Source organism: Enoplosus armatus, chromosome 17, assembly GCF_043641665.1.
Source record: "Enoplosus armatus isolate fEnoArm2 chromosome 17, fEnoArm2.hap1, whole genome shotgun sequence".
Lineage (NCBI taxonomy): Eukaryota > Metazoa > Chordata > Actinopteri > Centrarchiformes > Enoplosidae > Enoplosus > Enoplosus armatus.
The window spans coordinates 19,086,540-19,098,749 of record NC_092196.1 but is presented as its reverse complement, the minus strand read 5'-3'; the positions used below and the strand labels follow the sequence as shown (position 1 = coordinate 19,098,749).

Below are 12,210 nucleotides of genomic sequence, written 5' to 3'. Positions count from 1 at the left end.
TACCACATCATGGTGGGAGGTGCCAATCACCCTGTAAATGATGTAGGCCTAATTAACACATTCAATCATAAGATATTACGCAATTGGATTATTTTTGGTGATATGATTAACCTAAATGTCGGACAGCGGCGCGCTGCTTTGGCTTTATTCCGACTGCAAGGCGTCTATTTCCTATCAACACCCCACTGCCCCCCCCTCCACACACCACCCTGCCCCCCCCACCCATAAAAACAGCTGGATGGTCTAACGCACGGCTAGATCTGTGCACCGTACATCACCGTGGATTTCGGCCGTCACCAAACGATGTGTGCGTCTTACCGTCTCCATGCCCGGCAGAGAAAGGACATAAAGGCGCATCGCTGCCCGGTTCACTCCATCAGAGCATCCGAGAGACGGAGGCTGCAGCTTATCCCCGTTACAGCCCGGTTACCAGCCTGCCCCATCCCCTCCCTCTCTCTGCTGTGGGAGCGACGCTGCCGCTCCGCCGCTGCGTCAAACCGCACGCAGGAAACACAGGCGACATCCGGCCAGGACTTTCAGAATAAAACGTGCAGGGCTAGAACAGCTGGTCTGACCCAAGTGCACAAAGTTGTGTATTAAAGAAGACATGACGAATCCAGACATGGTTGAAAATGACCCAATCAACAGCCCATCTACACATCAAGTCAATATCCTACTTATATGACTTTTTAAAAATGATTTTCATCTGTCCTTTCTCTTTCATGTTGTATGAGTATGTGACAAATAAAACCCCTGAATCTTGTAATAAATATCAGATTGGATTTTTGATGTACTCTCACATTGAGTCAGTGTAAAGGCGTCTGGATGGGTGTTCCCATGGTGATCTACAGCAGCGGCTCCCAACCTGAAGGGTCACAAGACGATTAACAGGATAGGGAAAAAATAATTCTGCTACACAGATGTTTAGATTGAATCTACTTTTCTCTGATCTTTTCATTGAGAAATACTTGTTGAAGAGTCGTATCTCTTCAGGAATATTAAAAACTATTCAAATTAAACATTGTGGGGAGGGAACATCCCTCTCTGGTTGAACTGCTTGCAACTACACAATGTTACTACAATATTAAACCAGTTTGTGAGTAGACACTGATTTCCTTTAAAGCAAAACAGTTATGAAACGCTGACTTGCAGGACAGGTAAGAGGAAACACAGCCAGCAACCTAGGACAGGTGCAATGACACATTGGTATATCAGGCCTATTGACTCCTTGTGGACATAAACATTTAGTTGAAATGAGCAATATAATATCATTCTGTTAAAAAAAAGAGTAATGAGGAATTACTTCTTTTAAAAAAACCTAAAAGATCAAGACAAACGAGTTGACACTTTATTCTGAAGAAAAATAACAGTGCTTCCGGCCCCCTTCCTGGTGTTTCTGTGTACCTTGACGACCTCCCATCGTTTATCTTCCCTCATCTCTCCTCCTCGGGAAGATGCTGGGTCTTAAAGAAACAAGCGTTCACCAGCTGTCACCATATAAACTCCTCACGTCGTCACACTCACTTCTAACTGCACTTTAATGCACTTTTCTACCTTAAAACACAAAACAAATGTACATCACAAGAGTATCTATGCACGAGAATTTATTCTTACTGTGTGGTACAAGAAACTTACCAAAAATAATTAAACAATTGCGGCCTCTGGCGGCTGAATAAGGAAACTACAATGCACTACTACCTTAAGGTTTTAGGCCAAAAGTCTAGATTTTAGGAAACCATCATGGAGTCTCATATTCTGTGAAACTGAACCTTTAAAAAGGTCAGCAACTTAAAAACTACCGGAACTTATATTTATATTGTCAAAGTTTATATTGAGGTGAGTAATTTGGGGGTCTATGAGGTTTATTATGGGGATTCAAATATTTTATTCAAAGAAATTGAATAAAAATGTGGACAAAATTCTTCCTTATGATAAAATGACCCGCTACTGACACACGTCAGTACAAATGTACCAGTCACCATCACCAGTCCAGAAAGGCTTGGTCCGTCAGCCAATCAGATCTTAGGGGAGGCGGGTCTTAAGTCAGAGGTAGTGATGGGGGGTGGGGGGTGAGGGGTGGAGGTGACGTAATGTCCTCTTCAGAGGGGGTGATGTGCAGTGAAACTCATTTTAGAGACATGGAGGAAAGAAAGAGCCGATCATCACATCTTCTGACTTCTTTTACTAAAGTAAGGTTTTGAATACTTCTTCCCCCTCTGACTGTCTCACAACATGAAAGCTCTCCAGTAAAGTGTCAGTATGTCCGAGTATCTGAGCGAAGGTACCTTTACAGCAGCCCTGAGCAGAGAAGACACACAGGATCCCGCCATGACGTCTCAACAGACCCACTGAGAGTGTTGCCGCCTCTGGTCAGAAAGAAGACACAACACAGACCTGCTGAAGGTCCCACAGGGAGCAGGACCGTCCTCAGAGTTTCAGGACAGCGAGCTCTGAGCAGATGGACGCTGGACAATCACATGAATAATGAGACCCCTTGTTCCTGAAATATATACTTCACCTTCAGCTTAGTTTTCGTGTTCAAACCTTTTTTTAAAAGTATGCCACTTAATACAACTCCTAATGGGCAACAGAGTAAAAGTGCAATGCCTTACCTGCTTTCACTTGCATTTGTGCTCAAACTGCAACCAAAGTGTATTCTGGTGTTGCTACTGGCTGACACGGGCTGGAAAATATCAAAACATGTTTGTGCATCCGTAGAGTGCATGGTTCCACTCAGTCAGATAATCTCTAATGGAGGGACAACTGTATTTGCTTCTTTATCCACGAGATGGAACATTTCAAAATAAATGTGCTCTGCTGTGTCTGAGATTGCATCATAATAAACACTGACTTCATTATCCAGACAGCTTCCCCGAGACATCTTCATCTGGCTGATATGACAGCAGTGAGTGACAGGAGGCAGCTGCATGGACACCAGGAGAGGAGGGGCTACGCGGGGTCACCAGAGGTCAGCGGGTTACAGGAATGCTGATAGGAATGCTGAGCGGCGGCCAGGGGGGCATCTCGTCAGCAGGACAACAACAAGGATCAGCAGGGTCCCCGGGGAGCCATGACAGTGGACAACAGGCCCAGTGTCTGCAGAGACTCACAGTGACCCAGAGGAGGAGGAGGAGGAGGAGGCTGGGCTCACAAACACACATCTAAACAGGGTGATACGCACACACAACCGCCTTGCTGCTGATTATCACTATGTCACTTTGCTCAGAGACATTAGTTTAAGGAGAATCACTGGTATTTTTATTTATATTTTTCTTTCATTTTCTTTATCTGTACTTTATTCTGTCTTTGTGGATCAATAATCTCATCTCATACAATATACACTGCTAAGAATATAGAGTTTGGCATGATTTGAGAAGAGATTGCATTGGAATTTCAATCGATTTTAGGATGTCAAATGTACTGTAAGCATCTAAAAAAATAACTGAATCATTAAAATAAAACCTCTAACATTTGTATTTTAACGACGGATTGATCGATAACACCGAACACAAATCTATTTTTGGTTTTTCAACATTTAGATTTTTCTGCAGTCTTTTAATTCACAGAAGTCACTCAATTCTCTGGCAAGGCTGCAAAACTAACAAGCTGCATCTAATTGCACAACTGGTCAACGCCCGACACCAAAATGTCTGTTTCTAATCTCATGAGGAGATTCATTAGATTAGAAACAGACCCCCCCCCCCCCCCCCCCAAGTGATTTGAGATTGAGAAGTCCGGTTTTAGAGGTTTTAAAATCAAGACTTTATTTGAAGATGTTTATGATTTGACACTGAAGACCCTGCATTAATGAAAACTTCACTGAAACTGAAGATTTTACTGTTATCTGATGTTTTAAGATCTTGAATCTAATGTAGACCACAGAAATGAGCACACAGCACAATATGTCATGAGTCACGAGCCACGTCTGTCTGAATTTATACATACACTTCACATAATTCAGTTTGTAGAACCCATCTGGATATCTGTGTCAGTGTGTGTGTGTGTGTGTGTGTGTGTGTGTGTGTGTGTGTTAAGGCTGTCAGAGCGCGCTGCATTAAGTGTGTATAGGCAGATTCTGTGGGGGCTCTGCAGGCAGATTATTCTGGACTTCAGCTTCGTGTTCAGCTGGAGCTTTTGCCTCTGTGAGAGAGAAGAGAAAGATTCACTCGATAAGAAGAATTACAGCCACACACACACACACACACACACACACACACGCAGTACCACGTGTGTCATATGTCAGACTGTTTACCTTTCACTTCCTCTTTTTGTGACTCTGGTTGGAACTGCAGTTCTCCGTTAGGTCCCGCAGGAGGCTGCCCGTCTGCTGCCTGCTGCTCCTTCTGTCTCTGGGACATCTCTAAAACTGCCTGAAATGGAAGAAATGCAATTGAATTCTCACCTGTACAGATAATATAATCCAACCTCTGTATGATTCAACTTATGTGGAGGGATCCACTCTCTTAGTTACCTGCTGGTACTCTCTCCTCTGGGCCTCCAGGGCTTTGCCTCTCTCCTTCAGCAGCTCCTGCTCCTGAAGCAGAGTCTCAGCCCTCCTCTTCAGCTCCTCCTCTTTGTCCCGGAGTTCGGCCTCAAACCGCTGGAGCTCCTCGTCTGTGTACGCCGGCTTGGTGTCCAGAGTCTAGAGAGACAGCAGGGGAATTTACACTTCTATTAAAATGTTATGGGTTTGTTAGTTGGTGCTGCACCATTTCAGTTCTCCATCTTTACTCCTTTCTCCTGTGTAGTGAGTTTGCTGTTACATGACAGTTACAGGTCTCTCTGGTTCTGCTGCATCGATTTGAACCCTTTTTTTTTAACTGTTCATCGTGGGTCCGATAATATTACAGGTACAGTGCTTTGTTTTAACTGAACATAACATTACATTACTTCTATTCACAGCAGTCACTTGTGGGAGCGGCTCCAAGTGTGCGAGTTGATGAGGGAACGGATAACATTGCCCATTAAACTTCAACACCCACATTTTCCCAGCTTGTCCTGGGATTTGAACCACAGACCGTCCAATCACCCGCCCACGTCCCCACGTCTTCAGGCCACCTCTGGGCTCCTTACCTCCCACTCTTTGGGATTATTGAACTCCTTCTTCTCTGTGGATTTGAGGAACTCCTCCAGGCTGACGAGACGATCTTTATTTGTGTCCACCTTTTAACACACAGACGTAAGCTGCATCAGTCAAAGTGAAGCAGACCGGCTCGTGGCATGTGATGACAACAAGAGCAGAGAGATAAAAGTCAATAATTAAGACTCACATTCTTCATGACATGCTCCCTCATCCTCAGCCGTTCTTCCTCCATCTCCATCATATCATCTTCCTCATTCTTTGGGTCGTAGACCTTCTCCAGCTGGAGGAGGGGAGTGAACAGATGTTAGCTGCTGCAGGGATGCTGTGCACATCACTGCTGTCAGGTTAAAAACTTCTACTTTTAAAAAGTCTGCAGGAGCTCGAGAACGCAGACCAAACAGCTGTATTTTCAAATAGATGATCATCCAGTTTTGATATTCTGTCATGGCGTTTGAGGGGTTTCAGCTGGGTTTTTATTGTAGAACTGCACAAGTAAAAAAACTTTAGTTTGAGCAAAACTGAAGAGGCCATGACGTACTGTATGGTTCCTTACCTCTTTAGTGAAGAGAGCCTCCAATTCCTGCTCATCTAAAACACCATCTTCATTTGTATCTAAGCAGGACAGAAAAGAAATGACAACTTTATTCATATCGAACTTGCGTGATATGAATGAGGGAGTTGAAAGACGAGGGGGTCACTCACCATGCAGTTTAAAAAATGTTTTGGGGTTGAACTCCTGAGGATCCAGTCCGTCCGTCTCCTCCCAAACTTCCCGGAGTTGAGCCACACTACCCTGAGACGCAGCAGAGAGAGGGACAACATGTAAGAGCGCTTGATTCACTTCTTTCCACTGAAAACAGACTTGGCTGCATTTGCACCTACTGGAGCATTGACTTTCGGGTGCTGGCGGTGTTTCTCCTTCAGCTCCTGCATTCTCTTCTCCTCTCTCTCCCTCTTCTCCTGGTCCAGGCCCTTCAGGTACTCCCGTCTCTCGTGCTCCTTCAGCATCTCGTAGCGTTTGAACTCCTCGTGTCTCTCAGCGTCGTAGTTCTCCAGGTCCTTGGTGGCCTAGACAACGAGCCGGACAGACGCTGTCATCGTGACATTCTTTGAAGCTTTTAATCAAATAATGGGGTCAAATATAATTCAAAGTATCAGTAATAAGTCTGCCGGACAGTTTGGACCTGTACTTGATCAGTGTAATTATGGTTCTGCTGGAATGTGGGAGGATTCACTTCCCCACGCTCCATTAAAATCCGGTCAACATTTTTCACCCTCAAAAGGGCAACAAAAATCCAGTTTCTAATCCGTCGCTGGAGGATCTTACCGTTGAAATCAGCAGCTCGAGGTCTTTGGCCTCGAAGGTGTTCTGATTGTGGGGATCCAGATGTTCAAACTGCTTCAGCAGGGAGGCGTGGTCCATCTGCAGGGCTTCACAGCAGACACACGAATTACAAAATACATGCTGGACTTTTGACACACATGACTTCCATTATGTCCTGTACATACTGAACACACCTCATGTGTTTATTTTACAGGGAATAGCTAAAATCTTTTGTACATCTGCTGCTTCCATCTGCTCTGCTTGGGAACATTGTGATCTGCATCGATGCGCATGAATTGATATTGAAATACAGCTGCAAGCACATTTGTATGTTTTTACTTATTGAGTATAATAAGTGAGAACAATGAATAATTACAAGAATTGCACCTCCATCTGCATCCCCACAACAACACCTACAATCTATTTATATGGTATAAATATATTCTCTCTCTCTACAGGAGAACAAACCCACTCACTCTGTATGTTGGTGCTGTCCAGTTTGGCCTTGAGCAGCATCCTGAGGCGAGAAACCTCCTGACGCTTCAGCTCATCCAGGCGAGTCCTGACATGATGACTGACCAGGTCCAGCTCTTTACTGAGACGCCCATTCTGACAGAGAACACAAGACATCGCAGGTGAGAAGAACCGATTAAATGCCAGATCCTCTTGTTACCTGTAAAAGGTAAACGAGGAAGCTTTGTGAGTGAGAATGAAGACAGAATCAGTACGAAGTGGACGCTGACCTTGATGTCCTCTGTGTTTGCTGTTTGCAGTTTCTCTCTGAAGTGAGGGTCTGTCTCCAAAACCTCAATCACCTCTCTGAGATACCTGTCGTAGTACAGGCCAGTGTCCTGCAACAGAGTGTTGTAAAGGACAGGTTACTCACGACAAACTGAATCTCGACTAAATCTCAACTAATCTATTATGAAAACACATCAAACGGTAGATGACTGAGACCATTACCCCGTTCTCCTCCTGCACATCCTCTTTAGCTTCCTGGTTGCCTACATTGCGATCAATAGGCACTGACCAGACCCCAACAGAGATGGATAGAAGCAGCAGCCAGCCAGGTTTCACGTTCATCCTCCTTCAAAATAAACAACATTAGGTGCAAAACTTTGACTGAAAAGCTACAGATTATTATGCCACTAAATACAGATTATTATGCCACTATTAAAGTTTCTGCACAGGTGTGTCTTCTGTAACTGAACAGTATAGTATGGCACCAAGGTTGGTTCATAGTTGCCTGAACACTGCTGGATTTAATCTCTAAATATTGTTTATCATATTATGTTTCTATCTGTCCCTATTGTAACTATTACATGACTCAGGTCCATGGCACACCTGGGCAGACATTAACCTTGAACCAAAAGCTGGATAATTGTAACCTACTCATTCAGAACAGTAACTTCGCTGACAACTATGAGTCAAGATTCGGGTTTTAGTGTAATTGGTGGGTGGCTGATGTGCACATTGTATGCCGAAATTACCAGGAGACTTTAAAGATTTGTAAAAGGTCTACAATGTTTGCTTTTTAGACGCGTGTGTCTTCGCCGCTAAGAGGGAAGATTAATATCACATTTCTTAAGTGGAGTTTGGCGTAACGGTCAATTTTGAGCAGGAAAACCTATTTTGAAAGCTGGATTAACAGGATAAATTTAGTTTAAGAGTCCAGAGGTGTTACGTACTGGAGTATATAACACGGTTTAGAAAGGATATTAGTATCGCATGGCATTGTTCGTGTCTGTAGCTGCTTAGCTAACTACGTTAACCTTAGCATAAAAAGGACAACACGGATACGGATGCGGGAGGACTCAACACAAACACTAATCGTTCTTTGGGTGTGATCACCTGTGAGATTAGACCTGCGGCAAAAGTGAATTAATGTTTAGTTTTTGCAACATTTTAAACAGTATCCGTTCATTAAATGTCATTTTACAGGTGATATAACGGGTCTGGTTGTCCATGGCCGTATAGCTGTAAGCTATAGAAACGTCTAGCACAGTTCTTCCTGCCCTGTTCATGTTATATCTCACGATTTACTATGAAGTCTTCGTTAAAGTCCGCCGATATAAAATCCACAATTGAAATGTGTTATAACACAACATGCCTTAAAATAGCTCGTCTCTTACCGGACGTTGGTTTTTAATATCTGATCCAACGCTCAAAACACGATCTGTATTTGCGTCGGATAAAATTGACGTCAGAGGACTGCGGCGCTGGTACAACGTTGTTGCCTTCAGGGACAATCGGAAATAATGGAAGTAATCGTTTCTTCATGAAAAACGAGCGGATGGACTATCGAATTGTTAGAGTTATAATAGTGAAAGTAATGTAAACTCATGATGACAAATGTGGCACATTATCAAGTAGTCGGAATCAGCCAGCAACACATTTGTTTTTGTCTCTGGGTTAACTGTGTCCCACCAAAAGTAGGTGAACTGTATCACAAGCTCAGAGCTCAGAAATACCAGCCTGTGATTCATAGCAGCGTCACACCATCAGTAAATAAGACATGAACACAAAGTCTGTACACACGTTTTAAACGTTTAATTGCTTTGAAAAATAGATCTGTTGTATATTTAATTCAGTACACAAACAAAAAGTCATGGCAAATTGAAATAAATTAACATCAAAAAAGTCAACAATTGCACGTGATAATAAATAAAAGGTATAAATATGCATCAAAATAACATCTAGGCCTACAATACAATTAATAGAAATAGATAATAAAATATGGCACATGGAAAACACAAAGTTGCAGAACTGTAAATAAATAAATAAAGCAAAAAATAAATTAACAGTCACTCAATAAAATAATTTCAAAATATAAAAACATGTCAGAGCTTTTTGAGGTCATAATCAATTTATATCAGTTTGACTGATGGTTTTGATTGATTCACACTTTCAATTCAACAGCTGATTCAGTGTTTAGAAATCAATCTCTCTCATGTCAGTAGGTGTCCCAGCCCTCTCGTTCTCCACCTCTTCCTCCTTCTCCATGGGGCCCTGCTGAAGCCCACTCCTCAGCCGCTGACGGAGGGCATATTCGATCATCTCACTGTAGCACTGCAGCACTGCCTAGGATTCAAGACACAGAGAAAATCAATGGATTTTGTATAGGATGCAAGTCTCTTCCTTGGCTTGTGATTGTACCTTGTATGACTGCATGTGACAAATAGAACCGATTAATCGATTGACTATAAAACAAGTAGGTCCCTCAGAACACAAGTATTCTTGGTCTATTTGATTCAAACTGATTATCGTTGCAACTCTCATCCCCTGCAAAACACAAAAACCCCCAATCCTAAATCAAATAAAGGGGCCACTGTGCAGCCTCAGACTTTACGGATGCACTCACCAGGTCAGTCTGGCAGAGCTCCGCCAGTGCTTCACTCATAACAGCCAGCTGAGTGTGGCCCTTGTTGCCCAGACCTCGCAGGGCACAGTTCAGTGATGCTGCAGCAACAAGTGACGGTGGTGCTCCCAGAAAGCGGGCGTCACAGGCACACATGGCAGCCAGTGTGTCGCTGTGCCGCCGCAGGGTGGAGAGCAGCTCCTCCTCAGAGTCTCTACTGTCTCCATCTCCTCTCTCCTCCACGGAGGCAATAAAATGTGGGAGGAAGTCCTGCGGAGTCACTGCTGCTGTATCCCATCGGAGGGTGGCGAGGATGACACGCTCCATTTCCTAATGGAGGGAAAATAGATGCATTTAGGAGTCAGAAATTATTATGTAATGGTAAAACTGAGAATAGATATCATGAGGGATTTATTTATTGTTATATTGTGACAGATCTTAAAGTCTGAATCAGAGTTCAGAGACACAATTCTCTGAGCTGGTTATGTTCCAGCTTCTGTAATGGGAAGATGTGCTGCTTCTCTTTGTCTTACACGTCATAGTAAACTGAAATCCTTTGGGTTTACGACTTTTTGTCAGATAGAACAAGACGTTTTCTAATATTTCATTGACCAAATGAAGCGATTAATAGAAAATAATAATAGGCAGATTAATTGATAATGAAAACAGCTCTGGGCTCTGGTATAACTTGTGGGGCATCTGTCATTATTTTATCTCATTTACAGCATAAACTCTTTGATTGATCAGTCAAATATAAGTGATGGAAAAATCAGTAGACATGAAAAAACATGTTAACCCCGTTAAGAGTGGGATTAAAGGTGGAAAGGACCCCTAAAACTCTAGTAGGGCTATTTTATATAAGAAAAGAGGGTCCAGAGCTAAAACCTTAAATAAGAAGGTCTTAAACGAGCAAGTTTAAACCACATGTGCGGATGCTGTGTGACTCACCCGCAGGTTGGAAGGCTGAAAGCTGTATTCAGCTGCAGCACAGAGAGTATCAGCGGCGACGTTGTCACACTCGGTGAGTTTGGAGGCGATGAGGATGCAGCCAGCAGCCAGGCAGTAAGGTGAGACAGGTAGAGACAAAGAGGCAGACAGGAACCTATCCATCAGAGAGACAGACAGGGGGAACACTGCCTCATCACAGCCGCACTCACAGCACACCTGGAGAGAAAAAAGAGATGTGAGACATCAGTATCACAGCTGCCACGGTGACATAACTCATGTGGCACCACGAGGAGGACTGAGAAACTGGAGCATGAGAGAGTTTCAAACCTCCAGGGCCCATTTGGTGAGCTCCTCCCTGCGCTCTGGATCCCGCTGGATGAGGGTGATGTAGAGCATGGAGGGCATGTACCGCTCCTCCACATGCAGCAGCCTCTGGATCACACGATGCCCGGATACGATGGGGTCCCAGGCGGCTCGCAACTGAGACGAGCCCATGATGTGGCCCTGGGCTAGTTCCTGAGTCTGGTTCTGGTCCTGACTCTGGTCGTCCTCCACCTCCTCACACCACAGAGACACAGACATGCCTCTGTCCATCTGCGCAGCCTTCTGGGTAAAATGTGAATGTTTATGTCCGAACGGGAAAGAAAGCAGCAGCTAGTGTCCCTCTGTCACCTGAGGAAGCTGGGCGTTCTGCAGGTAACTCCGTGCAGATCCTCCTTTTTCCTTGTTGAAATAGTTTGGACTTCCTGTGGTGCTCTGCTGAATGTCACTCCCTAACTATCCCCAACTATCTGAGTTTTATACCCAGCAGGGAGAGAGACAGAGGGAAGGAAAAAGGCCGTAGAAAGGGGCGGGGACCCACGTGAGTGACATAAAATAATACGAAGACAACAATGTGGTCGGTCCAACAATTGCTTCAACAGGTGGGGAGAGGGAGAAAGAAGCAGAGCAGGGGAGAGAGAGGGAGGCAGGGGAGGAGGAAAGAGGAGCAGACAAGTGAGGGAGTGGCCCGCAGGGACTGAGCAACAGCTTGTCTTCGACAGTGAAAGAGAGAAGGGAGGAAAAGAAAAGGCTGCGAGGGGTGAGAGGCAGAGAGGTCATATCCAGACTCTGACAATGGGAATGGATGACAAAAGGAGGAGGAGGAGGGTGTTTGTTTACAACGTGAGCTCGAGAGGAAATATGTCAAAGTCTGGATGGATGTCGAGTCCTGCTGCTGTTAGAAAAATATCCTCAAGTACTGATATTTATTAAATGAATAAATATCCTCAAGTACTGATATTTATTAAATGAATACCGTATATTCAGCAACTGAACTTTGGTTAAGATTATTTTTGTCTTTAAGAGATACACACACTTAAATACCTGTTATTACTTTAATAATTACAATTACAATAGTTATATAATTACTTTGATTTTCATATATTTCATATCATGCAAAAAAGTAGAAAAATTATATATATATATATATTTTAGACACATCTTAAATTTTTCTTG

The 12,210-nt window shown here is 43.7% G+C and overlaps 2 protein-coding genes across 2 annotated transcripts; both read right to left on the bottom strand.

Annotated features, from left to right (window-relative positions):
* Nucleotides 1–3,912: 3,912 nt before the first annotated feature.
* On the bottom strand, nucleotides 3,913–8,620 carry nucb1 (nucleobindin 1). Its single transcript, XM_070922635.1, has 13 exons — nucleotides 8,540–8,620; nucleotides 7,371–7,494; nucleotides 7,151–7,258; nucleotides 6,884–7,016; nucleotides 6,411–6,514; nucleotides 5,966–6,151; nucleotides 5,786–5,876; nucleotides 5,637–5,695; nucleotides 5,271–5,363; nucleotides 5,074–5,163; nucleotides 4,472–4,642; nucleotides 4,253–4,370; nucleotides 3,913–4,140 (listed from the first exon to the last, which is right to left on the bottom strand). The coding sequence occupies exons 2-13, from the start codon at nucleotides 7,488–7,490 to the stop codon at nucleotides 4,055–4,057; spliced, it is 1,359 nt and encodes a 452-aa protein (XP_070778736.1). The 5' UTR covers nucleotides 7,491–7,494; nucleotides 8,540–8,620; the 3' UTR covers nucleotides 3,913–4,054.
* A 718-nt stretch (nucleotides 8,621–9,338) lies between these two features.
* ccndx (cyclin Dx) lies at nucleotides 9,339–11,307 on the bottom strand. The gene is made up of 4 exons (XM_070924018.1): nucleotides 11,041–11,307; nucleotides 10,714–10,929; nucleotides 9,769–10,095; nucleotides 9,339–9,488 (listed from the first exon to the last, which is right to left on the bottom strand). The coding sequence occupies exons 1-4, from the start codon at nucleotides 11,305–11,307 to the stop codon at nucleotides 9,339–9,341; spliced, it is 960 nt and encodes a 319-aa protein (XP_070780119.1).
* Nucleotides 11,308–12,210: the final 903 nt, after the last annotated feature.

Coding starts and splice junctions, on each gene's coding strand:
- ccndx (XM_070924018.1), bottom strand. CDS start 11,307: ATGGACAGAGGCATGTCTGTGTCTCTGTGGTGTGAGGAGGTGGAGGAC. Junction 10,930..11,040: donor TCACCAAATGGGCCCTGGAG/GTTTGAAACTCT, acceptor TTTTCTCTCCAG/GTGTGCTGTGAGTGCGGCTG. Junction 9,489..9,768: donor AGCTCTGCCAGACTGACCTG/GTGAGTGCATCC, acceptor CTTGAATCCTAG/GCAGTGCTGCAGTGCTACAG.
- nucb1 (XM_070922635.1), bottom strand. CDS start 7,490: ATGAACGTGAAACCTGGCTGGCTGCTGCTTCTATCCATCTCTGTTGGG. Junction 5,877..5,965: donor ACCCGAAAGTCAATGCTCCA/GTAGGTGCAAAT, acceptor GCTGCGTCTCAG/GGTAGTGTGGCTCAACTCCG. Junction 5,364..5,636: donor AGGCTCTCTTCACTAAAGAG/GTAAGGAACCAT, acceptor CCCCTCCTCCAG/CTGGAGAAGGTCTACGACCC.